The sequence below is a fragment of the Scleropages formosus genome, chromosome 9 (genome assembly GCF_900964775.1).
Source record: "Scleropages formosus chromosome 9, fSclFor1.1, whole genome shotgun sequence".
Taxonomy (NCBI): domain Eukaryota; kingdom Metazoa; phylum Chordata; class Actinopteri; order Osteoglossiformes; family Osteoglossidae; genus Scleropages; species Scleropages formosus.
In genome coordinates this window covers 32,373,766-32,399,173 of record NC_041814.1, presented here as the reverse complement: position 1 = coordinate 32,399,173, position 25,408 = coordinate 32,373,766, and the positions used below count along the sequence as shown (strand labels likewise).

Below are 25,408 nucleotides of genomic sequence, written 5' to 3'. Positions count from 1 at the left end.
CCCTTCCAGCCGCTCGTGTTTCGCGCGCCGTGGCTGTCAGCACTGGGCCCTGATGTAACGTGGAGGAGGATCTGCAGACCTCGAACCCATTACTGAAGGCCACGCATCTTTAGACCCCACTGTGAAGTCTTTAGCCCCACATCCCACAGGGAATGTAGACACGGAGGCCAGTAGGAGGAAGAGGTCTCTTACACACACACACACACAGAATCCTCCTGTCCCCTGCAGCCCGGAGCTCAGGTTTGCCCGCAGCTGTGCTCAGCGCTTCAGTTGGCACTGCAGTGTCCCGGGTCCCAGGCAGCAGTGGCCTTCGCCAGGAGTCGCCGTCCAGGCGCCGTGCCGGTGCGCCATGACGCGCCATCCGGTGCGTGTGCTCGGTCGCGGGTACCAGGAGATGGTGGTTTGGGTAAAGTTCTGTTTGGCCTCGTGGTACCCGGTGTTTCCGTTCATTCCGCTCTCGCACCCAGGGCACAGCAGCGTCACTCGGGCCTCAAGACTGCGCAGTGTTGTCGCGGTGACCTTATTCTCACACAAAGGCCCTCTTCCGATCAACAGCTCCGTCCTGCAGCGCTCAGTGTGAGCGTAACCTACTTCTGAAGAGGAGCGAGAATCACACACACACACAGAGCAGTGATAAAAGACTCTTTATCTGACTCGGAGCTCTGCTGTGGGATCGACCGGGTCGCGATCAGCGTTCAGGTGCCGTTGCCTTCAGAAGGAGGGCCGTCCTGTGTAAACGGCGTCTCCGAATGGACACGCACACCGTCTGCGTCCGGCACGCTGTTCGGGGTCAGCGCCTGCGGAGGAGCGTGTCCCTCTCTGGGCTCTGGTGGCGTCACCGGTTGCGCGTGCAAGAGTGCGGACGGACCGGTGCGGCGGAAACACGTGAGTGTGTGAATAGGGAAGCGAGTGTGTGAATAAGTAAAGGGGCAAAGTGGAGAGAGCAGCACTTGAAAGCACTGAAAGCACCACAAAGCCTGACAGCGGTGCGCAGTGCACTGAACTGCACTCATCTATTATTCACCTAAAGCACTGCAGCGCCCAAGATGACACACGCACACGCACACACAGCACTAACTGGTTCGGTATCGGGCCGAGTACCGCGTGTGAGCTGAGATTGGAGCCAGCTGACTCCTCCCCTCGCGCCCGGGCCGCCTTCCCTGCCGAGGACCCGTCTTCTCTCCTCGAGGCCGCCGAAGGGTCTCGGTTCACGATGACGAATGACGCGCCAGCGCAGCTCGGGGGCCTCGGCAGCCCGACCGGGAGCTGGAGAGGAGCGCAAAGAGGCGTGCGACTGGGCCGGAGGGACGCGGTGGCGCCGCGGGGCCGTCGGAACCGCACTCTCGTGTCAGGGTCCATTACGTCCTGTCCAGGAGCAGGTGACTGCAGCGGCTGCTGGCCGGAACGGTGCCTCTCTCCTCCGCGTCTGCGTCTGCGTCTGGGTAGAGTCACTGAGCGGCAACGGCGCGGCGGCGACCCACGGGCATCCCACAAGCCCCTGGGACTGCAGGCCAGGGCACGCCGCGCCGCTCCGCGTTTCCTCCTCGTTTGCTCCTCGTGAGAAGAAAGCTGTAAATCAGGGGTGTCTCGGAACGGCCGGTTGCCGCTTCTGGAGGCAGAGACGCGTCTCCGTCAGGGTGTCTGCCCCCCTCCCCCAGCCCCAATTAAGCCACACCCACGGGTCTGCTGTGTCAGCATACCCAGGGGTGCCTGCTGAGAACAAGCTGGAAGGATGCGGCTGAGGCCACACGCACCCTGCGAGACCCCACCCACGCGACCCCTAGCGACCCAGCCGGTCGAAAGGCCTCCTCCCAGACCGGAGGAGCGGAGCGGCGAGTCGAACCCGGAGTCGGCGGAGCTTTTCTGGCTTTCGGAATACGAATGACAAGATGAGGGATTTTGCCGTTCGCATTTGAGAGCTCCGCTGTCTGTGCTTAATCCTCGGTGCAGTTAATCCCGCAGGAGGAGAACGAACGAACGAACGAGGAGAAGGCTGCGGGGAGGAAGGATGTTCAAAGAGGAAAAAGGAATTATGGGCCAATAATAGGACAGTGGAGCCCGTCGCCGTGTATCTCGCCACGCCGCAGTGGAGCGAAGCCACTCGGGGGACCAGGCGCTTCTCCGGAGGGCGTGGCCTCACACTGGGTCTCGAACCTGGGGCCCCGCAGTTAGGGCCCTGCAGAGAGCGGACCGGGGTCCCGTTTTCTTGCCGGACCGTGTTGCGTCGGGGGGTGGGGGGGTGGCACCCTCGTTTCTGTCTGCTTGGTGACAGAAAAGCAATATTTGGGTGTAAGAGGATAATCCACTCTTTCCAAAGAGGATTGGAGACTCTCCAGAGGTTTAGCGAGGCCCGCGTTGCCCGCCTCTCCTCAGCCCGTCTTCAGAGAGCCTCTCCCAGTGAATCGTGGGTAATTACTGTTTTGCTTGGGGAGGAGGAGAGCCGCCGCAAGATGTTGAGACAACCCCTGCGAAGATGTTGCGACAGGAAGGGGATGTTGTGTTTAATCTTCTCAGATCAGATGGCTTGGATGATGAGCCCTGGAGATTACGTGTGAGCTGTAATGAGAACCTCAGGAGAAGAGGCTCTTCAGCGCCGACTGTGCGCTCTTGATGGAAGTTCATCAGGCCAAAGAGTCACCGTGGAGTGCAAAGAGCAGCATCATGAGGGGGAAGAGTCACCCTAACCCTAACCCTAACCCTAACCCTAACCCCTAACACTAACCGCTAACCTCCAGCCCCTAAGCGCTAACCTTAACAGCCATATGCGGAGCCTGAATACACACACACACACACACCTGACTGTGCTGCTCTCATTTCAAGTTAAGCACTTTGAAGGCAGCGCGGAGGCTAAGCGGGCGCCGTCAGCGTGATCCCAGGCGCTAAGCTGATTGCGCTCCATTATCCGCGTCTCGGAGCAAGGAGGCGGCGCCGAGGAAGGTGCGAACGTGGGTAAGACGGCGAAGCTCTCCGCGCTGCTCGGGACGACTCAAGGAAACGTACCAGTAACCGGCAAGCCGATGAGAAGAAGGTCAGGGGACGCGGAGCGCGCGGGAGGCAGTCCGTGGCTAAGGCGTGGACCGAGCCGGATCCAGGCTCCGGCTGGTCGCCCTCTGGAGCTCAGTATGATTCTGCACTCGTCTGTACTTCTGGCCGCACGATGAGTCGCTTCCACGAATGACTCTCTCGCACCTTTTCCCTAAGTCCGTGCTGTACAGTGGTTCGTGTCGTCTGCTCTGCCGCGAACGCATCCTCGGCCGGGAACGTTCCACGACCGGGACTCCTTCTCCGCCCTCTTTGCTAAAACCGTTTCCAAGCGTTCGCGTCCCGGTCGAGGTGTTTCGGGCACCGTGTTCCGGTCACGTCTCACCGGTGCGTTGTCCCGCTCCGGCTGCGCACGCTTACACGCTGTGTCCCGGCTGCGCCGAGGACGCCGGACACCAGCTGTTGCTGCCGGATCTCTGCCGGCTTCCTGTAGCCGAGCACCGGGTACAGCAATGAAGACCGTCGATGGATCCGTTCGCCGATACCTGCAGGACTCGAACGCTCCCTACGCCCCAGCGACAGCTCCGTGCTTCTCCGCCTCTGCACGCCTGGTCGCTTCACTCACAAGGGCTGCAAACCTGAAAGCCTGTAGGTTCTCAGTTTTGTCCCTGATGTGGTGACATGAGGTTCCTCTGTCCCTCGTAACTGCTGAGTCCATACAGCATTCAGGAAGGGTCTCAAAAACTCTGCTTTCAGAGCAATTTCTCTCCTGACCCCCTAACAGCTTCTTAAATTTGCATCACATCACCTATGAGCCGCGATGGCGGTGCGGCTCCGCAGTACCGACTGCGCTCAGCCACGTCTGGAAGCGCGTTGAGCCACAATGGCGGTGCGTTCTGCTCTGAGGAATGAGGGCGGCCGACCAAATGGCCGACTGAACGGTTCTGAAGTCGTCTGACCTGTAACTCCGGGCAGAAATGAGTCAACCTCGCCGCCCCCGTCAAGCGCCCAGCTCCACGGTTGCCATGGCGATGCAACGTCAGTCAAGCAGCCCCTCGGGGGTGTTTTGTGCGCCGGTTGGCAGGGAGAGGGAGCTGCGAAGGGAAGCGATGGCTGCGATGGCAGCGACCCGCTGTTGGTACAGCGTGAGTACACACGGTGGAGACCAGAGGACGGAAGCGCTGGACTGAAATGTCTCCACGTGTGCGCTGTGGGTCCCTCAAAATTTTACTGCTTCTTTTTTCTCCATCCTTTCTAGAAAATTCTCAGCCACTTAAGCTTCCCTGATTGTATCTTCCACAGTGTGTGTTTTTTCAACTGGTCACCATCTGACTCGGGTTTCTTCAGCCTCCCTTGCTGTGTGTGTGTGTGTGTGTGTGTGTGTGTGTGTGTGTGTGTGTGTGTGTGTGAGATGCGTGCGCGCGTGTGTGTCTGTTGTTCTAACCTTTGGAGGACCAACTGTTCCCCACAAGGGCAGCGAACAGCGAATAGTGCGGGCTGTGGGACTCCCCCGCGGTAAAACATGGTTTTTTTAAATAGTGACTCAGCTTTTCCATAAAGAGCCAGAGCAGAAACAGTGTGTGTGTTATGAGCTTCGCTGGGTCCATGCGAGCGCGACTGGACTCATGAACGTGAAGCTCGACAGCAGTGTGTGGACAGAAGTGAAGTCCCTGGAATGATGTGTAAACACGAGTGTGTGTGTGTGTGTGTGTGTGTGTGTGTGTGTGTGTTTGCGGGGGCAGCTCACTAAACAAATTCAGATTCTGATTTCTGTTAGGAATCTATATTTTTACTCTGGAATAACTGTAACAGCACACAACCGCCAGAGCGGACACGCACTACCCCCGTCAGCGTGCGTTGGCGCGTGACAGTCCGCGCTCCTTACGATACGACACACACCTCGCACGCTCACACACCTTGCGGTCTGGAGGCAGGAGGCCCGTGCGCTGCCGATTTGGAGATGACGCGTCATCCCGTTACCATGGAGACCCCCCACACCTCCCTCCACGGCGAGGACTGCCGTCGTTGGGACCCGTGGACATCGGGGCTGTGCTGGTCGATAGCTGAAAGCCTGCGGATACGAACACAGAACACGGATGCGAACACGTACACGCAGATATAAACAAACCGCGCGGCGATGGGGGGGGGGGGGGGGGGGGAGTGGCGTGGCCAAATGAGGCGTGTCCTGGGTGGGTGGGCGTGGCTAACCGGGTCCATGCCGTCGCCCTCAGGTGCAAAGGAGCCTCCCACTACGGGCTGTCGGGGGACCGGAAGCGGCGCTCGCAGGAGGGCGACTGCACGGACAGCACGGCGGAGCTGACGGTGGCCACGCTGCCCTCCGAGATGCCGCCCTCTGCCAACGTTGCCCTGCTGTCCGACGACCCCGGCCTGGTGAACCCCGCCTTCGACCCCAGCGTCGAGGACAACAGCCAATCAGGGAGCACCACGAGCCTGGCCGCCCGCAGCAACACCAAGAAGAGTGAGCGTGTGTGTGTGTGTGTGTGTGTGTGTTTGCCCGGTGAGCACTGTAGGAGCACACAACGTGCCCCATGTCACCCAGAAAGAAGCTCTGGGTTTGAGGGGAGGAGCCTTCTCAGGGGCAGAGCGGGCTGCTGATTGGCTGTTACGAAGCCCCCAGCAGTTGGTATCGCTGAGGCTGACGCAGATGAGTCTCAGAGCATCCAGGAGAGGTCGACCCCGACCATAACTTGAACCGTAACCATAACGGTACCTGTAACCGTAAGCCCCCCCCCCCCTCTCTCTCTCTCTCTCTCTCTCGTTCCTGCAGTTCGGAACTTTGACCGCTCCTCAGTGCGCAGCCGGTCCTTTCGCCGTTTGAACCGCGCCTTCAGTGTCCTGCGCAGGACCAAGAGCGGCACGGCGGTGGCCAACGAGAGCGCAGAGGAGAGAGACAACGCGCGCAACGCGAGTGTGCCGCAAGAAGGTGGGAGGAGCTCTCTGCGTCTCGCACGCGCACACACGGTGGCTTGACGCACAGCAACACCCTGACCTCTGACCTCTGACCTACCGCGCCGCAGTGCTGCCCCTGCCTCAGCTGCACCACCTGATCCCTGATGGAGAGGTCACCAGCATCAAGATCAACCGGCCCGACCCTTCGGAGCCGCTGGCCATCAGCATCGTCGGGGGCAACGAGACGCCGCTTGTGCGCATTTTCATCCAGGACATCTACCGGGAGGGGGCCATCGCCCGGGACGGCCGGCTTCTGCCGGGGGACATGATCCTCAAGGTCAGGGCTGCGTGTGTGTGTGCGCGCGCGCCTGTGTGTGTGCAAAGATGGCACTCGCCCGCAGCGTGACGGCGGCGCGCACGCCCACCTCTCCTCCCTCAGGTGAACGGCATCGACATCAGCAACGTGCCGCACTGCTACGCTGTTTCAACGCTGCGCCAGGCGGGGGCGCTGCTGCGCCTCACCGTCCTGCGGGAGCAGCGGCACCGGTACCGCTCGAACCCCCCGCCGCCCGAAAGCCTGGTGCTGCGCGACGACGGCCTGCAGGTGGCGCTCACCAAGAGCTGCCCCTCGGAGCAGCTGGGCATCAAGCTGGTGCGGCGGCCGGATGATCACGGAGTCTTCGTGTTCCACCTGCTCGAAGGCGGGGTGGCGGCGCGCGATGGGCGCCTGCGCGTCAACGACCGCATCCTCGCCATCAATGGCCACGACCTGCGCTACGCCGCGCCGGAGCACGCCGCGCTGCTCATCCAGGTGAGCCGACGGTTACGGGGCGCTGGGCTCAGAACCCGGCCGAGTGTTTGCTGCACCACGGTTTTGCTGTAGAGCTCAGCTTTTCTCTGGTTTACTCTGGTTGAGTCTCTGTTGTAGGTGTGGGTTTACTCTGGTTTACTCTGGTTGAGTCTCCGTTGTAGATGTGGGTTTACTGTGGTTTACTCTGGTTGAGTCTCCGTTGTAGATGTGGGTTTACTCTGGTTTACTCTGGTTGAGTCTCCGTTGTAGATGTGGGTTTACTCTGGTTTACTCTGGTTGAGTCTCTGTTGTAGGTGTGGGTTTACTCTGGGTTACTCTGGTTGAGTCTCTGTTGTAGGTGTGGGTTTACTCTGGTTTACTCTGGTTGAGTCTCCGTTGTAGATGTGGGTTTACTCTGGTTTACTCTGGTTGAGTCTCTGTTGTAGGTGTGGGTTTACTCTGGGTTACTCTGGTTGAGTCTCCGTTGTAGATGTGGGTTTACTCTGGTTTACTGTGGTAGAGAATCTAGTCTTTTTCTGGTCAAGACTGGAGACAGTTCTTCCCACTTCCTGTTTGCTCAGCTCTCTTGTGGGCTGCGATGAAGCAAATTCTCTTTGTTGCCTCAAGATGTTGGCTGGACCTGAGGTCCCGTCCCCTCGGCCACCGAAATCTCAGCCACGGAGCAGAAGACGTGGAGCCAAGAAGGAAATGGAAATGATTCTACGCGTCGTTTCGCTCATGCGGTGCGGTGCGGTGCGGTGCGGTGCGGTGCAGACGCGTGTCCAGAGCTCCTCGCGGCCTGTAGCGCGATCGGTGGCGAGCGGGACCTGCGTCTCGCTGCGAAAGCGCAGCCGGCGGATGAAGGCGTTGGCGGCAGCGCCGATGCGCCTGATCGCGGCTTCCGCTTCACTTTCATCGGACTTCGGTTTGGCTTTCTTTTCGCTTCCTCCCGATTCCTCTTCCACGGTCTGACGCTCTTCGGAACGTCCGCTGACGGCGCAACGCGGTTCGAACGCGGCCCCTTCCCCGGGCGTTACGGAGATGCCTCACGGGTAGTCGGCACGTTTATGACCCACAGGCGAGCGGATCGCTGCTCCCGCTAGCGAATCGGGTGTTCTGCTGCCTGCTTCTCCGGAGGGCCGAGGGTTCGATAACCTTCTGGGCCACTTGGCAGCTGTTGGGACGGGTTTGTTTACGCAGGCTTGTTGGTTCTGAACCCGCTGCTCTCTGCTCTTCAGGCGAGCGAGGAGCAAGTCCACTTCATCGTGTCTCGGCAGACGCGGCTGCAGAGCCCAGACATCCTGCAGGAGGGACCGTGGAGCCTGGATGGTCCTCCGCCCTACTCTCCTGAGGACAGAGAGCCAGGCCTGCTGGTGAGCAGAGCACAGCAAACACACGCACGAACGCACACGCACGCGCACACACCCACCAGCATGCTGCTCCGAGGAGGGGCGGGGAAGCAGTATCTTTCTTTCTCCCTTTCAACTCGACTCATGCTGAATATTCCCTTTCATGATGGAATAATCTGGAGCGCAATTAGTGTGGCCTCAAACGAGGACCCCCCGCACCCATGTGTCGGCACGAGTTCAGGGCCTCTTTCCGGCACCCTTTATTTCAGCCAGAAAACACGAGGAATATGCAGGGGGGGAACACTTGCCTCAGTGCCCCAGTGGGGTTCTCCCCACCTCATTATGCGGAGAAGGCGGAGCCTCCTGGCGAACTACTCTCTTTCTCTTCCTCCTTCTGCTCCGCTGGTCTCAAGTGCTGCCACCACGGGTGTGGGGGCAGGGGTGGGGGCAGGGGCGGGGGCCAGGTGAAGAGCCACCCGCCACCCTGAGAGGTTCTCACATCTCCCACAGTGGAGCTCAAATACTGTAGCTCCCCAGCAGCCGTAACCATAGAAACTGTTGTACAGTTTGTTTACTCGGTCTGCAGCCAACAAGTGACCAAAATGCACACGAGCTCCTGAGAGACCAACATCCACCTGGAGACCCTTCTGACCCTCAGCCCACTATGCGACGTCAACCAACTGGGACATCCCATCGAGTTTCACACACACACACACACACACACACACACACACACACACACGACTTGTCAGGAGGAGCCAGTGTGATGTGAAAGTGGGTCAGGCCTGCCAGATGTGCTCAGCTGCGTCACTTTGTGGTGTGAACACTGCGGTGTAGGGTGCTGCTCCACACACACACACACACACACCATTCCTCCTCTGAGGACAGCGCTCGCTGTCACCTCCCTGCAGGACACCTGCCAGAAGCCGGCCTGCTACGAGAAGACGGTGACGTTGATGAAGGAGCCGCACGACTCGCTGGGCATGACGGTGGCGGGGGGGATGGCAAGCCGCGGCTGGGACCTGCCTGTGTACGTCACCAACGTGGACCCTGACGGCGTCGTGGGACAGGAGCGCTCCATCCGCAAAGGTAACGGCCATCCGGCCCACACGTGTCCCTGCGCCACCCACCCAGGGTACAGGCAGGACGTGTTCCGAGGTCACGCGCTCTCGACTTGTTCGTGAGCTCCTTGCGGTGTGAGCCTAGCCGAGGTAGAGAGACTCACCGTGAGCGCGTCGCACAGCAAAGCGCTCACAGTGCGTGTGTGTGCGTGTGTGTGCGTGTGTGTGCGTGCGCGCAGGGGACATCCTGCTGGGCGTGAACGGGCTCGACCTGACGGGCGTCACTCGGGCCGAAGCCGTGGCCAATCTGAAGAACGCCTCGTCCCCCGTGGTACTGCGAGCGCTGGAGATGCGCCCCCCGGAGGACGTGCCCCCTCCACCCAGTGGCAACGGCTCTCCGCCGTCGCCCGACGACGACTACTCCCCCTTGTGGGTGTCTTGGCTGCAGGTGCCCAGGTCAGTCGGCCCCCCCACCACCTCTTCGGCTCTTTCCCTCTCTCTCCGCCCCTCCTCTTTCCTTTGTCAGACTGCTCTCGTGTCCTTCCTGACTGACAGCGTCCCTCCATGCTGCCCCACGGCTGTCCTCACCCAGACCCCCCCGAGACCCTGTTTACGGCTCATCCCTTGGCCGCCGTGGCTTATCCTCCTCATGAGTTTGCCGGGATGTGATTGTCTCCCTGAGACGGATTAGTGCCGATTTCCTGCTCGTCCCACTGCTCTAGAGCCCAAAGGGGGAGGGCGGGTGGCACTGCGGTGACACTCTGGGGCTACAGATACAGCATCCCCTCAGGACACCCTTGGAAGTGGGCGGCACGGTGGCACAGCAAGTAGCGCTGCTGTCTCACAGCACCTGGATGGTGAGGAAGGACGTGGGTGTAATCTCCACTCAGTCTGTGTGAGTTTCCTCTGGGTGCTCTGGTTTCCTCCCACAGTCCACACACATGCTGTTCAGGTCCCCCCACAGTGTGACAGACAGAGAGAGAGTCTGTTTCACTGATGTATGGATGAGTGACCCAGTCTAAGTAGTGTATCTAGCAGCGTAAGTCACCGCGGTGAATAAGGTGTGTGGCCTGATAGTAACACTACAGGGAGTTCATTGGAAGTTGCTTTGGGGAAAAGTGTCCGATAAATAATAAATGTAAGTGGGCAGTGTGGTCCAAACCAAGACGCGGCTAAAAGTACTGCCTTAAAAACAAGTAGTCGAGTAAAAAAACTCGTTCCAAAGTTTACTAGAGTAGAAGAGAACGAGGTAAGAAAACAACTCTGTACAGTTTTTGCTTTAAATGAGTCTTTTTCAAGTGTTGAACCACTGGCAATGGGAAGAGCTTCAGTGAGACGCTGCTTCTCTCAGTGATTTTCATTAACCGTCATTTAGTGGCGGAGGGGTGCGGTGGCACAGTGGGTTTGACCGGGTCGCGCTCTCCGGCCGCTCTGGGGTTCGAGTCCCGCTTGGGGTGCCCTGCGATGGACTGGCATCCCGTCCTGGGTGCGTCCCCTCCCCCTCCAGCCTTGCACCCTGTGTTGCTGGGTTAGGCTTGGGACAAGCGGCTTCAGCAAGTGTGTGTGTGTGTGTGTGTGTGTGTGTGTGTGTGCGTGTGTCATTCACGGGACCGTTTACGCTGTCCTGTCTGTCCACTGCGTTACACTCACTCACCCATTTATAGAGTGTGGTCATTTTTACCGCGTCTGGGGGAGGGACCTGGGGCGGCGTGCAGCTACAACTCAGTGAGATGCACGGTCGTCCGACTCCAACACCTGGACACAAATCCATGGGTCCTACAGCCGTGTGCTCAGTGATGCACTGGAGAGCGCCAACGAACAAACCAGTGAGGAAGCCCCTCCCCCGCCGTGTCGGCTCAGGGATCAGGGCTCAGGCGTGCTCACGGTCCACACGGTCGTGTCCCCGTCCCGCACCTTCTGCAGACACCTGTCCTGCTGCAAAGACATCGTCCTGCGCAGGAGCACCTCGGGGAGCCTCGGCTTCAGCATCGTCGGAGGTCACGACGAGGTCAACTGCAACCAGTCGTTCTTCATCAGGTCCATCGTGGAGGGAACCCCAGCGTACAACGACGGCAGGATCCGGTACGGTGACCTCTCACCACGTTGCCCCTGCATTGAGCTCTAGAGAGCGCCCCCTATATGTACGCGTGTGTGTTTCCAGGTGCGGGGACATCCTGCTCGAGGTGAACGGGCAGAGCACGTGGGGCATGACCCACGCCATGCTGGTGCGCCTCCTCAAGGAGCTGCGAGGGAGGGTCACGCTCACCATCGTGTCCTGGCCGGGGAGTCTGCTGTAGAGCGGCGCTGCTGACGGACGCCTCGCTCTTCGGTCCGTGTCCGCAGATGCCCCGCCCCCTTTCCGCCCCACGGGAGGCTGCAGGGTGGAGAGGCACACTTGCCAATTGCATTAGTTATCTGTCAGTTATTAAACGCTTTCGAATGGACTTGCGTTATTTCACTGTCACTGTCGGTGTCTCAGCGTCCGGGTTCGAGGACTTGTGCTTCTTCTTCTTCTTCTTCTTCTACGATGGCCTTTGAGCAACGGCTCTCCGTTCGAACTCAGAGTGGTTTCTCTTCCCCTCTGTTGGACACTTTGCCAAGTAGACTTGTGTGGATTTTGTTCTGATGCTGTCAATTTTTCAAAGCGCATTAAAAAAATCTGTTTAAATATACAGTGTACATACATATATACATATATATATATAATGACACGAACACACACACGTCACCATGTTCAGAACGCGTGCAGACGAGGAGAGGACTAAGGAGGCCTTACTCATTTCGTACCTTGCGAGGGAAGTCAAGGGCCGAGCTGCTGGGCCGTTTTACCTGCTTCCGCCTGTGTGACACGTCTCGTGGCACCTTTGGGTAAATAATCAATAAAGCTCTTTGAAAGGACTGCTTCCTGTCTCACTGCCATCTATGAGGGCGGGGCCACACATCCTTACTGGGGGTGGGGGGGTTGCACTTCCTAGAGGCTCCTCTCACCAATCGACTGCACACAAAAGCTCCTCCAACGGGGACAAGCAGCCGCCCAACGAGTCACCGGGAAACATCTCCATCCTCCACATTAAAGGAGCTCGTTTTGACCGCTTACCTCAAGTTTACGGCATCTCAACGAGCATGAGAATCAAGTACACTATTCCCTCCCCCGCAGTTTCCACGAGTAAGAGAACTGAATTCATGTTTCAATTAATCGCATTCCCACTCGCTGGGGGTCTGAAAACCAAAGGTCATTTCTCAGTCCTGTCAGTGCTGTGGTGAAATGAGCTCCGTGTCCCGCCTGGTTGCTGAATCCCTCCCTCATTGCAGAAAGGGCTCGAACCCATCTCTTTGAAAGCCACTTCTCTCCTCATCTCCTGACTGCTCCATCAATGAGTCCAATACCATCTGCTATGATCATCCATGTATTTGCTGTTTGGAGGTCACATCTACAGGAGCTACTGGAGGGATGTGAACCAGCACCATGGTGGTGTGTGTCCCTAGTCTTCTGCATGTGTCTAAAGGTCTTTATCTGCTGCTGAAGACTTTTCTTTACTTGGAGTTGTACGGCACTGCGGAGAAAAGCGTCTTGCAGACGAATACGTGTAAATGAGATTTAATGTTCATACAGACACAGCAGCAGTAAGAGATGCACGCACGGTACACACAGGACCTCCTCATGCCAGTGAAAGAGTCACACAGTTAGGGAAATTCATTTATCAAAAGATTTTTTTATTCAAACAAACACCATTCACGGAGGTCTTGTGGAAAATGAATAAAGAAAAAAAAAAAACAGCAGGAATTGAGACAAATGAGGAAATTTGCGACTAAATTAGAAACATCCTGCTAACTGATTTCCTGCAGAGGGCCGTAGGGTGCAGGGTCGGGGTGACAGGGCGGCGCTCGGCTCACTCCGCAGCGCCGCCGTCCTGGTTCTCCTGCTCGGCCGAGTTCTCCTCGCTGGCCTCCTTGCCCTCCTTGCTCCTCTTGGACTTCTTGTGCTTGTGGCGCCGATGGGCGTCGCCCTCCTCGCTGTCATGTCGCCTCCTGCTGCTGCTGTGGAGGCGGAGCAATGCAAACGATGTGTCACGTGACCGGCTCCCTCACATCCACCAGGAGGGCACGCGCATGCTTGCTGTGCCCCCGAAACACACACACACACACACACACACACACACACACACACACACACACACACACAGCTCTGAGCAGCTGCGTGTTTCTGCTCAGAAAAGGAAGCTGTGTGAAGCATTAACAGGAGTGAAATGACTGACAAAGAATGCAGCTGTTGCACCAGGGATGGGGGGGGGGCCACGCCTTTCCTACCTGCGCGAAGACTTGTGTCGCCCTTCCTCTTTGTCGCGGTGGCGTCTCTCTCGATGCCGCTCCTCCTTCTCCCGACTGGACCGGTCTCTGTGGCGCTCGTAACCACGCTCACTGTACTCACGGTATCGGTAGCGCTCCTCATCGCTGCACGCACACGCACGCACAGAGAGAGAGAGAAGAGACCTCAGTCACTCTCGCTGGCTCATCACCTCAGCCCGTTACTTGCCACGGGCACTCCTCAGTCCTGGGTTCGACACAGGATGGGTACACAAGGTGCTCGTGTGCCTGCCTGGCCACACCCACTGAGGCACCACCAAACAGAAGAGCCCTTCCAAGACTGACAAGCTTCATGTATGAGTTGGGTGCCATGAGCTGGACATGTGTGTCTTGCAACAGAAGATGAAGTGGGGGGGAAGGAAGAGTGAAGCTCTCTGTGAAATATTGATCACCACAAGTGAACGGATGAGTGTGAGGGGGGCAGCTGGAACACACACATACACGACAAAGTATTGGGAAACACGGGAAGTGGGCAAGACTAAACACACGCAGCCAGATAAATGCCCATCCGCAACGAGCCATGTCTGTCTCTCTCTCTCACACACACACACACACACACACACACACACACACACACACACACAAACAAACCTGTGGGCTAAAAGGACTCACCTGTTGTAGGCGGGCGTTGAGGGGCTGTGCTCACGCTCCCGGTCCCGCTCACGCTCCCGATCTCGGTCCCGTTCGCGCTCGTGAACTCTCTCACGGGGCCTGTCGCGCTCTTTGTCGCGCTCACGCTCTTTGTCGCGCCGCGAATAGTAGTCCCACTGCTTGGCGCTGTCCACGACACCGGGCCACGTGGACACGGCACTCGCTAGGGGCGGGAATCCTCCTGAGTGGGATAGGCCACAGATCAGCGTGGCGTAGGCAACACAGGCAAATCAACTGCTTAAAATTGCTCACAGCTTCCTGGGAAGCTGAGCGGTGGTCCGACAGAAAGAGAAGTGAAGAAACAAGTTGAAAGCTTGGGAAACTTGAACAAAACCCACAGAGGGGCTCTTGGAACGGCATGTTCAGGACAGACGGACGGGGGGGAAACGCAGACAGCTCAACACACACACGCACGTACGTACGTACATACAGACACACGCAGGACTGTTTGAGGGCACCCCCCCCTGCAGGCTGTGCTCAGCAGTGCAGCTAACGACCACACGTGATCCAGGTGCAGGCCATTAAGTGCTTGTACCCAAACTGGCACAAGAAAAAAGGGCCCATCGACAGCGACCCCTGAAACCCTCACCGATGCATGCACCCCCCACCCCCCGAAACACCAGAGGCCATATCATCACCTACCTGCGGAGAAGGTGTATGTGGGCACCTGGCGGCTGTCGTAACCTCCCGAGTGTGCGCTGGGAACAGAGGGAACAGCATTAGCGTGTGTGCACAGAGCCTGAGAGACCCCAGGGGCTTTATGAAACGCGCGTACCCTGCCCACCGCACACCACGTAATCGTAAAAGACAGCCAAGGCACCGATCAAGGGGTGCAGGGAGACTTCCGGTCCATATGGAGGTCAGTGGATTCTGGGAGCAAAGCTGTTCCAATTGAACACTTCCCCACTGCAGGTGCGTTACAGCTGGTCCAAACACACACCCCACCGCATAGGTGTGTGATCAAGCACAGATAGGGGGAACAAAGGGAGAACAACAGGAGAAGGAAGGGGGTTTGTAACCAGCAGTCAGATTTCACTGGAGCTGGAGGGAACACAAACAAGTGCAGTTTGATCGCAGGCACACGGCTGAAGAGGAAAGAGGCAGACAGCCCGTGAACAGAGAACGTGGCCACACAGGCGCTGTGACTCTGGAACTGGCCTGAGGAACGATGAGTCGATGCAAACCTCCCATAGACCGGAGCAGGGAGCACGGAGACCGCTATCAGTCCAGCCATTTGGACCCTCACTCGCCCCCCCGCCCTTCCGTTTGTTCCGTGTGTCTGTACTCCAGACTCTCATGACTTCTTGCTTTGCACATGCAGGGGAGGGAGGAAGCGAGTGTTCCAGTTTCATGATCCAGCAGAAAGAGGCACGCGGACCCGGTTCACACAAACACCCAAGAGCACAGATCCCAACTAGACTGAGGTCAAATGTCATGCAGCAATGTGTACGTGTGTGTGTATGTGCGCGTGCACATGCAAGCACTGCCCTGACTTACCTGTCCAAGGTGGGGATCAGAGAAGGAGGCGGTGGGCCAGGAGGGGGAGGGAAACCTGCAACACCAGAGCATCAGTGAATTAACTACAGTGCACCACACCACCCAAAGACAAGGGGGAGGTTGAGGGGCGAAGCAGTAAAGACGACTCGTAAAGAGCGAGAGCGAGCGAGCGAGAGAATTAGCACACCGAAACTCACCGGTTCCGCTCCTGACCAACACACAAGGCGCCAGCGCTCCCAGACATAAACACTGGGAAACACACTGCGCTCCGCCCCAACCACTCTCTCACACTCACACTGACAGCAGTATGGGGACATGGTCACGTGAACACACTTGCAGTCACACTGAGACCTGATTGGTGCGCCCAAGGGGTGCTCAGTGTCAGCACGAAACAGGAAGGGCAGACACGGCACATTTGTGAGACTTGCAGGCAGAACACAGAACGGAGGGTGGAATCGGCCCACTCTCTCCAGGTATCCACCTGCACCTGACCGCTTTGGCTTGTTCCTGCTTACCGGGTGGCGGGACGGTGATGGGTATCCCTGTAGGAGACACACAAACAAAACGAGAAATCAGCCAGGAAGCAGCATCTGTGAAGTCATGCAACACCGCAGCTGTGTGACATATGAAGTACTGACCCCATGACCCAGAGTGCATTGCGCGTGGGACCCTCCCTCAGGGGCCAGACTGCACCGCATGTGTCCCGATGCCCAAAAGATGCACTATTTTTACCCCTCACATGTGGAGCACAAAAGGAAGTGAAGAAAGTAGAACTTCAAAGGGAGACAGAATGGTACAGCAGCACAGTGGAGAGAAGGTGAGCGAGAGAGACAAAAAGAGAGGGGGAGAGCAAGAAAGCAAGAGAGGGAAAGCAAGCGAGAGGGAGGGAGAGAGAGCGCGAGAGAGCCATCCTGGCACGTCTCCAGCCCACTGGAGAATATGTGGGGCCCTTTGAAGCAGTGCAGCCCCACAGCTGGCAGAGGAGCACATCTGGACATGCTGAGCCACATGGCCTACACTGGTCTGCAGGACCACAAGGCATAACCGGCTTTAGGACCACCCCCAGCCCTGCCCACAAAGCCATGAGGCTGACCCCACCTCCCTGGCCCAGTGTGAGGCAGCCTGGGCCCTGAACCGACAAACAACTGGCACCAGGCATTGCTAATCCACTGCTGATGATTAACAAGTGCTGATGATTAACTTTGTGTGTGTGTGTGTGTGTGTGTGTGTGTGTGTGTGTCACTTACTTGGTGGGGGAATAAGCGGAGGAGCGGAGCTCACATTGGGAGGTGGAGGCAAGAAGGGAGGCGGGGGGATGTTGGGAGGGATAGGCCCAGGGGGGAAGAAGGGGGGCATCTTGGCAGGCGTGGGCTCAGCGTCAGAGGACGGGTGTTCCGAGATCACCTGGAACACATGACGACAGCGGGTTTGAATGATCACATGCGGCAAGCACTGTCTGGTCTTGGCCAAAAGTGAGCGTTTCCCTGAAGCAAATGCATCACACCACTCCTCACACACCTCTCACCACACTGTGGCACTGCCACAGCCCCCGCACACGCACACACCTGGATGTTGTTGCCATCCACATTGTGGCGGCGGCGTCCCTCTACGCGACTGATGGTAGCTGTCTGTCCTCCAATGACATCAATGGTGCCAGAGTTCTTCCTGTGGGTACAGAGTCATTTACAGGGGTCTCTCTCTCTCTCTCTCTCTCTCTCTCTCTCTCTCTCTCTCTCTCTCACACACACACACACACACACACACACACACACACACACACACACACACAAACTGCTTATTGCTCCACTTCTCGGTCAGCCACTGGCTGTTCAGTGTGTCTGTATCACAGCACCACACAGAAGCAGGACACTAACCCACTTCTGTCACCAGGCCTTAATCCAAAAAGCCTCAGAATCCTCACGTGCTGCAGATCCGCAACGTGCCGCTTGCTAACGCAAGGGACAGAGGAAGGAGGCGGCAGCGCAGGCGCGTGGCCACATTTCGCCCTTCCCAGCAGAATGGACCGAGGCGGTCTTTCCCCACTGATCCGTACAGCTGTGATGCAGTGACGCCCACTCCTTGGACACTGCACATCCCCACTTCCCTGGCAGTATCAATAGTGATGCGCGTACACTGGGGCGACAGAGAGGAGTGGCGCATATGGTTCAGGGGGTGGAAACACTCAGTGAGTTGTCAGAGAGCTCAAGGCCAACGACAGCTGGGGGTGCAAAGGCATTCAAGACCAAACATTTAGAGAGAGTCGCGTTCAGAGAGGCATCCCACCAAGAGGTAGTCAAAGAGCCCCTCACCCCACGCACGCACGCACGCGCGCGCGCCACCAAGACCCAAAAGGTATCTGGGATCCACCTACAGTGCTAAAGCAAACACAAGCAGTGAAGGAGCTACACCCAGGCCCCAGACCACCCGCGGGCATGCAGAGCAGAGCCACGTAGCCTCAGTCCCTTTGCCTTATTTACAAACAAAGAGTGAACACACCCCCACTCCCAGCCCCACATGACAAAACACACAGTCACACGTTAACTTTGCAGAAATTAAGCTATGTTGACTAGAGGAGCTTAAGAAGCCCCATGGAGAGCTGAGTGTGTCACAAGTCCCTGCCATGAGTGTGTGCAAAGAATAAGTGCTGTGCTCTGCACACTATCATCACATCACCCCCTGTTCTATTATAATACTGTAGTACAATGTGGTAAACACTCTTTGCCCAAGACAGACAACTCATTGTTACCACGAACACCACGGTACAGAGCACAGCTTCTTCCACACGTTTACCTGGAACTCAGCCAGAGCCGTGTCTCGCTGCAAGACACTGTTGCCACAGAACCAGAAGGACTACAGACTAACCTGAACCCAAACCTGAGCCCAGGAGCTGGGGCAGGGGCACTTGAAAGGCAATGATGGGTGTGTAAACTGAGAAAATACTGCACAGCTACAGTCTTTCACACTACAGTCCTAGATGAGCTTTGCTGCCTCCTCCAGCTGCTGGGTTCAATCACTGCACAGGCCCACCGGACACGAGGTGGCAGGCACGGCCACACGAGTGCTCACACACACCGCATACACGCGGTAGATGGATCCTCTGCCGTTGGCACACGACACCAAAATGACAAACCACATGCAGCCCTACAGTCCAGCCCATGCCACACCACGCCACACAAGTACATATCACAGGGCAGGACACGTCACGCAAGTGCTCGCGACACATAGCAGCGGCAGGCCATGCGAGAGTCATGTGTGTTAGGCCATGCACACTTACGTGTAGAAGGAGGAGGAGGAGGAGTCCTGCATGGGGCCACCAGGCCACTGGGGAGGGGAGATCCTGGAGGCGCACGGGGACAGGAAGTCACAGCAAGTCACAGCACAGAGAGAGGTGAGGCAGTACACTGCGCCCAGGGGGATGGGAGAGTCACAGCAACAAGAACAACAACAACAACCCGAAGAGGAGAGAGAGCGAGCGAGCAAGCAAGAGAGAAAGCACTATGCGTTTACTGCTGAGCGACATGGCTCTGACAGCAGGACTGATCAGTTCCTTGACCTCCACCACCACTGAGGAAGGGGGCAGAGTCAGGACTCACAGCACACCATGGTAATTCAGGGTATGGTTCCTTAGCACTAAGGAGCCATGTGCAGAGCACGAGACTCTAAAAGCAGCCTTTGTGTTCAAGGTCATGGGGCAGCTACCGGTCACCAGCGGTCACCTCCTGTAATCTATGGGTTTAGCTCAGACACGCTTAACTTGCTCTTGTGTTGCACTAGTGCAGCGTTTCCCCAACACAGCACGACCGCAACGATGCGCGCGTCACAGAGGAATGCTCGGGTGTGTACACATGCCAAGAGAAGCTGTTTCTGAGCTTCCAGGTGTGGCTCAATGGCACACAGCTCACACAGGGTCACCAACACAGAGAGCATACGCAGGAAGAGGAGCACAGCACTGAGGGCAGACCACGAGTGCCACATAGCAACGAGACAAAGCTGCTGGAAACACCGATGTCTACAAATCCAGAGCAAAAAAATTACCATGTGTGCACACACACACTCACACATGCTCGCACGCACACAATAGAGATGGGACCAACCCAGGGACCTGGCACAGCCCGTTTGCAACACATGACCACTGACCTGGTGGTGGGCGCTGCTGCCTTGTACACACTGCCGGGGGAGGCAAAATCCACCTTGGGGGTGCTCAGAGCAGACTCCCTCTCGCTGTTGCCCGTGCGGCCCTGCTGCACCTATAGCATGGGCAATTAAAAGCCCTGTATCAGCAGGCTCCTCCTACTCGCCTCAGCAGTCACCAGCGCGAACTGTGCAGCTGCCGTATTTACCATGATTTTACTTGTGGCTGATGCCAGCGTCATGACGTCCAGCCCCATGCGCAGCCTCTTCTGCTTCTCACAGTAGGCCTTCCAGGTGTCCTCGTTGAAGCCGTAGTTGAAATAGTCCGAAAGGTCAGCTCCTGCGGGAGCACGGAGAGGTCAGAAAACCACCCTGAGCAGGAGAGCCAGCCACATGCGCGCGCACACACACACACACACACACACACACACACAAGGGCCTCACCCGGCTTCCTCCAGGGCTTCTCCTCGAAGGACTCCATGTCCACTTCAAGTACAGGGATGCCATTGATGCTGCCAGGGGCATCCAGGTCTATGCCCTTTGGCTTGGTGCCAGCTGCAGGATGACAGCAGGTGTGAGCGGGCAGAAAGCTCAAACCCATGGCCAAACCCCTGCGCTTGGTGACGAGGGTGCAGAGCTCAGCGTCCTACCTGGCACGTACGGTCGCCCGCTGGTCTTTATGTTAAGGTTCACAGGCGCTGCTCCGTATGCCCTAAACGGAAGATCCAGAGATGACCTCAGTGGCACAATGCAGCACAGTGCAGCATTCCCCACCCCCCCAATACACGTTGAGTTCGCAACCATGTGCCCCGCTCTCACGGGACTCACCCATACTGCGGGGCCCCAGTCTTTATATCGCCAATGGTAACACGGACATCGTCATCATCGTCATCATCACTGTCGCTATTGCTGTCCTCCTCTTCTGCAGCAGGCTGCTGAGACATTCAGATTTACTCAAGTACATTAACACACACACACACACGCTCAGGACAGCACACTCTACGTCCGGTCACTACACTAGAGTGTAGCCTTGGCAGTCCAACTCCTCAAAATCATGGAGCTCTTCTGGCTGAACAAGTCTACCGACCACCCAAACCCACACCCTGACAGCACACCTGACTGGCCACACCGTTCCCAGCAGCCTCCTCTTCCTCAGGGGGTGGAGCCAAGGCACTGTGGAAACAGCAATGTGAAAGCAACTATTTGAAAGTACAACACAGGACATGTCATGTCATTACCAGACAAGTTACTGAAGTAGTTAACCCAAGTGCACGTTAACCAGCCTGGTTGGTGTGTGGCAGGTGAGCTCATAAGGCTCAGTGGGTCACAGCCCAGTCCAGTCTGAAGGGTACGAGCGCTGTCCCTTTTTGTGGTACGTCTGACGACATGTGAAGGGCAGCAAGTGACGTACAGATTAAAGCTCCTGCAGTTGGAAATTAGTGAAAAACACTGATCCTGTACTAAAAGTAAAATTGGCAAATCACGTGATGTTGTACGTAGTTCAGCGTACAAACACTGCAAGTTGTCCCTGACAAAAGGTGTCACTTAAACAACGATTAATAAAAGGTTTCCTGTTGAGTACTGCGACTACTTCAAAACGATGACATGCTGAGCGGTAAGGAAAGGGCCCAACTACATCTGACAGGTAACATGCAGCACCAACAGTCTAAACAAAACTTCCGAGCTTACTAATAATAATGTAACCCTATCAAAATTAACTATCACTCAAAGCAGCTAGAGCATAGTCACTCATTATCTATCCTGGCTGATGCCATATCCCAGAAGGCATCCTCCTCACACAAAACCAGTTGTTTTATCAGCATGGAATGTACTCAGAAGTGGCTACGAGACCAGAGTGACCTGTCTGTGGCCACCCTCCTACCACAGTGCCTTTCGTACATAACAAAGGCTGGTCTCTAGCTACATGGTCGTTTGCGGTTCCATTTGTGCTGAGCCGCTCTGCGCGTGCTTACTCCATGAAAGAGCCAGATGTGTTCATGAGGTGCTCACAACAAAAAAAAACACACAGAGGAGCACGACAGCAGGTTGCATCCTGAGACTAGGAGCAGAAAACTTGCTACGTTTCTGAAGACATCCAGATTACACATGCGTGTACACTTAATCATTTAGCAGATGCTCCTGTTTACTCTTCAGTTGTAAACTACTTTGACAAAAAGTATCAACAGCACAGACACAGATCCAGACAGGCAACAATCTCAGTACAGTCAACTAGTCCAACAGAATCCTGTGTAGTGGTGCACAGCACACCAGTAGCTGGATGTAGAAGTGAGAGAGAACAGAAGTGTTTTACACTGCATAATGTACTGAAATTTTATGGAGTAGGTAGAAGATCAGAAGATAAGTTGAACCAGAAGATGTGTTACTCCTTGTGAGAGTTGAGACGGATTTAGAACTTCTGAGCGAGGGTGGGCACTCATTCCACCAAAATTCAGCCAAAATCAAGAAGCGTGGGGTTTTGATTTTGGAGCGCTCATGTGGGAGATGCCCGAGCAACAGGTTGCTCTCAAAGAACGTTTTCTACATGATCAAGAGTAAAACAACGTCACACCAATCCAGGCAATGCAGACAGTAGACTGAATGACTAGAGAAGGGTAGGGGAGCAGAGAGGGAGAGGCAGGTGTGGTGGGCTCACCTGGCAGTAACAGATGCCTCCATCTCCTCTCCCTCCTGCTTGCTCTCATTTTCATCTGTCAGAAAGAGACACACAAGCACCACTGCTCACTGGCGCAGTAGAGACTGCTGACATACAGAGACAAGACTGGTGCTGCAGAATGAGACACACAGCAACAACACACACAACAACACTGGTTCACAGGTGATGTATGGAGCTACAGGAGAGACGCTGCAGCCACAACTTGTTCCACCACAGGAAGAGAAGTAGTCCAGCAAGAGCTTAGTTTCAGCAGGCAGCTCTCCGACCCATGACTGCGATGATAACATTTACATTACATTTATTCATTTAACAGATGCTTTTCTCTGAGCTGTACCTCACTGTGGAGAAAATACAATTTGTACATTACATTAGGAGAAAGAGAGACAGAGTTGCAGACATGTGATTCTTAAGTATACCTAGTTTGTTTTTTTCCACTTTATACAGTGACGTTCATCACACGAGAAGGTGCATAAAACTCAGGACAGACAATTCCTGATAACTTTCCTACAGTTTTTTTTTTTTTTAAATAAAAAAAAGTACACAAACATTTACATACAAAACAGGAGCAGTGGCTGTGTAAAGGCGGCTTATCTGGGGATGATCATAAGTTACAGCGCAAGAACATTTAAACCATACATGAGCTTGAAAGATAATGGGCAAAGTTAATGTGGAAAAGACCCTTTGTAGACAGAGTTTCAGCAGTTATGAGTGAGAGGGGGAGATCATTCCACCACATGATGATGATGATGATGATGATGTAGTAACATGATCACAGTGAGCTCACTCTCACTAACTAACCTCTCCTCTGCCCCAACCTCCCGTGAAGGAATATCTAATCAGGGACAACGTGAACCATTCTGAATTCGTGGGAGATCGGGGAGGGGGGGCTGCGAGAGCTGCATCATGATCATCATATCCCTCACCTCCATAGAGCCACTCCTCCTCATCGTCCCCGGCGCTCACATCGGTAGTAGTCCTCTCCGCCTCTTCTGCTGACATCGCGGCCTGGCTGCACTGACTGCTGCACAGAGAGAGAAGGCAGGAGAGAAAAAAGAACACGCGCTTCAGCTAAGAAACGCGACTACAGCCGGAATTAAGCCGCGTCGTGCTAAACAGCCACAGGACGCACTTCTGCTCTGAGAAACACCAGTGATACGTTACACATGACCGCGTTCTCACGCAGCAAGGTACACAAACACCGAATCGCTAAATGTTGAGAAACGACACTAAACAATAGTGAATAAGAAACTACACACAAGCGCGCGTCTCTACAGCGGCATCGTCGTATCACCTTCGACCCGGAAATCGAAATACTACCAATATGACCCGGGAAGTGCTCCGTTATTGGCCAGCGAAAAGCCCCCTTCTTCGCATGACTCAAGAGGTGCTCTCCTATTGGCCAAAGAGAATCCCCGCCCTCGCTGTCTAAAGCCAGAAACGGTCCTCTATTGGCTAGTGAAGCCCTGCTTAGGGTGACACGGGAAGTGCTCGTTATGCAGCGGCTGTCTGTGCATTTGGGTTTGGTATGATTTGTTCAATTAAAAAAAAAAAAAAATTCGGTTTGGTGTCAGAAATAAACACACTTCATTACAAAACTACCATTAGAAAAACGTTAGGTGTTCGTTATTGGCTTCACTTCGGCAGTATCCTGAAGCGTTTAGCATTTCTCCAGTTCTGCGCCTCAGCCGCCTGAGGCAGCGTGAGCGTCCGGCATTAATCATTATCCCTCTGCACGTAGAACGAAGGCGTGAAACAATAATATAGACACGGAATAGCCCTCGGCTCACTAGAGCTCTACTAGCCCGTCAGTTCGGGAGTTCGGCGGTCTGCCTGCTTGCTAAACGCCGCCCTGACCTCACATACCCGTCCGACCACAACCTCCACGCACTCGACGTTCCGTTCGATGTCGGGGGCCTCGCTCGCGACGCCAGGCGCCACGTCACATCTACGTCATCTCGCCGCGACTGGCGCGTGTGTGCGTGTTTGTGTTTGAGTTGCCGCGGACCATGATGACGGCGGAGCGAGTGTACCGTCTGCCGAGTCTCAAGTGGGACGAGGCGCTGTCCAGGGTGAGCGGCGCGGCTGTGTTCATCGACGAGCTCTGCGCCGAGAGCCTCCACTGGAACCGGGGCGCCGCGAGCCTGCTGGAGGCTGGAGCGCGCAGCGTGAGGCGCTTCTCCAGCTTCGAGTCCGGCGCCGAGGACGAGCCCAAGGCCGTGTTCCTCGTGAGCGCGTCGCTCGCGGGCCGCACGGCCGACGTCATCCGGGACGTCGTGTCGCTCAGCCGCTTCCGACACTGCGTGGTGCTTAGCGCTGCGACGCGCACCTCCTCGCCGCGGCCCCCGGCTGACGGTGCGAATCCCGAGCTGGAAGGCGGCGGCGGCGGCGGCGGCGGCTGCCGTCCGCCATTCGAACGCTTCGAAGAGCAGCTGCGCGAGTGGATGGGCGGCGCGAGCTGCGCGGCCGAGGTGGCGCACGTGCCGCTGCTGCTGCTGGCGCCCGTCGCGCCGCGCCTGCTGCTGCTGCTCGCGCCGGCGCTCGCGCGGCTCCTCCCCCCGCCGCTGCCGCGGGACGCGCGCTCTCCGTCGCCCGAGCTGCGCGTGCTGCTCAAGGCGGCCGCGGCCGAGCTGGACGCGCTGCTGGAGGCGGCGGAATTGCGGGAGGAGTGTTTCGCCGTGGGCCCCACGAGCCGCCTGATCGCCGCCGAGCTCGAGGCCGGATGCCGGGCCAGGAGCCGCAGGAAGGCGGCCAGCGGCGGCAGCAGCAGGTCGAGGAGCGCGCCGCCGCCGGGCACCGCCACCGTGCTGCTGGTGGACCGGAGCCTGGACCTGGCAGGTGTGCGAGAGTAGAGCCGGGCTGGGGGAGACAGCGGGAGTGCGAGTCGAGTGGACTCGCTCTCTCAGCCTTCTTTGTGTGTGTGTGTGTGTGTGTGTGAGTGAGTGACTCTCTCTTCTCCTTCGCTGCCAGGTGCGGTTGCTCACCATGGCGACAGCTTGGT

General features: G+C 56.7%; 2 protein-coding genes across 13 annotated transcripts in view; one reads left to right on the top strand and one right to left on the bottom strand.

Moving 5' to 3' along the window:
- Positions 1 to 11,955, top strand: part of lnx1 (ligand of numb-protein X 1) — a 21,679-nt gene extending 9,724 nt beyond the window's left edge. For all 3 annotated transcript variants that reach the window (XM_029254867.1, XM_029254868.1, XM_029254869.1), the window contains 9 exons: positions 5,214 to 5,461; positions 5,771 to 5,926; positions 6,021 to 6,229; positions 6,332 to 6,703; positions 7,921 to 8,055; positions 8,943 to 9,120; positions 9,332 to 9,548; positions 11,016 to 11,174; positions 11,254 to 11,955. In XM_029254867.1, coding sequence (XP_029110700.1) covers positions 5,214 to 5,461; positions 5,771 to 5,926; positions 6,021 to 6,229; positions 6,332 to 6,703; positions 7,921 to 8,055; positions 8,943 to 9,120; positions 9,332 to 9,548; positions 11,016 to 11,174; positions 11,254 to 11,389 — 1,810 coding nt within the window. In that variant the 3' untranslated portion in view covers positions 11,390 to 11,955. The remainder of the gene's footprint in view (positions 1 to 5,213; positions 5,462 to 5,770; positions 5,927 to 6,020; positions 6,230 to 6,331; positions 6,704 to 7,920; positions 8,056 to 8,942; positions 9,121 to 9,331; positions 9,549 to 11,015; positions 11,175 to 11,253) is intronic.
- A 749-nt stretch (positions 11,956 to 12,704) lies between these two features.
- Positions 12,705 to 24,955, bottom strand: fip1l1a (FIP1 like 1a (S. cerevisiae)). 10 transcript variants are annotated; one of them, XM_029254533.1, is made up of 18 exons: positions 24,441 to 24,955; positions 23,334 to 23,431; positions 22,390 to 22,444; positions 20,852 to 20,909; positions 20,565 to 20,671; positions 20,387 to 20,448; positions 20,181 to 20,291; positions 19,946 to 20,076; positions 19,743 to 19,852; positions 18,880 to 18,942; positions 17,171 to 17,270; positions 16,853 to 17,009; positions 16,121 to 16,147; positions 15,606 to 15,660; positions 14,751 to 14,806; positions 14,070 to 14,289; positions 13,401 to 13,544; positions 12,705 to 13,127 (listed from the first exon to the last, which is right to left on the bottom strand). In XM_029254533.1, the coding sequence occupies exons 1-18, from the start codon at positions 24,671 to 24,673 to the stop codon at positions 12,983 to 12,985; spliced, it is 1,932 nt and encodes a 643-aa protein (XP_029110366.1). In that variant the 5' UTR covers positions 24,674 to 24,955; the 3' UTR covers positions 12,705 to 12,982. The 10 variants fall into 10 exon arrangements, with proteins under 10 accessions (XP_029110366.1, XP_029110367.1, XP_029110364.1 ...); XM_029254531.1 differs by having other exon boundaries at positions 12,710 to 13,130; positions 24,441 to 24,952; XM_029254536.1 differs by lacking the exon at positions 24,441 to 24,955 and adding an exon at positions 24,274 to 24,366 and having other exon boundaries at positions 12,710 to 13,130.
- Between the last annotated feature and the right edge of the window lie 453 nt (positions 24,956 to 25,408).

Coding starts and splice junctions, on each gene's coding strand:
- fip1l1a (XM_029254531.1), bottom strand. CDS start 24,673: ATGACGTCGGCCGTGCGGCCCGCGAGCGACGCGCTCACGAGGAACACG. Junction 14,807..15,605: donor CTGATCCCCACCTTGGACAG/GTAAGTCAGGGC, acceptor CTCTGTTCCCAG/CGCACACTCGGGAGGTTACG. Junction 13,131..13,400: donor CGACACAAGTCTTCGCGCAG/GTAGGAAAGGCG, acceptor CCGCCTCCACAG/CAGCAGCAGGAGGCGACATG.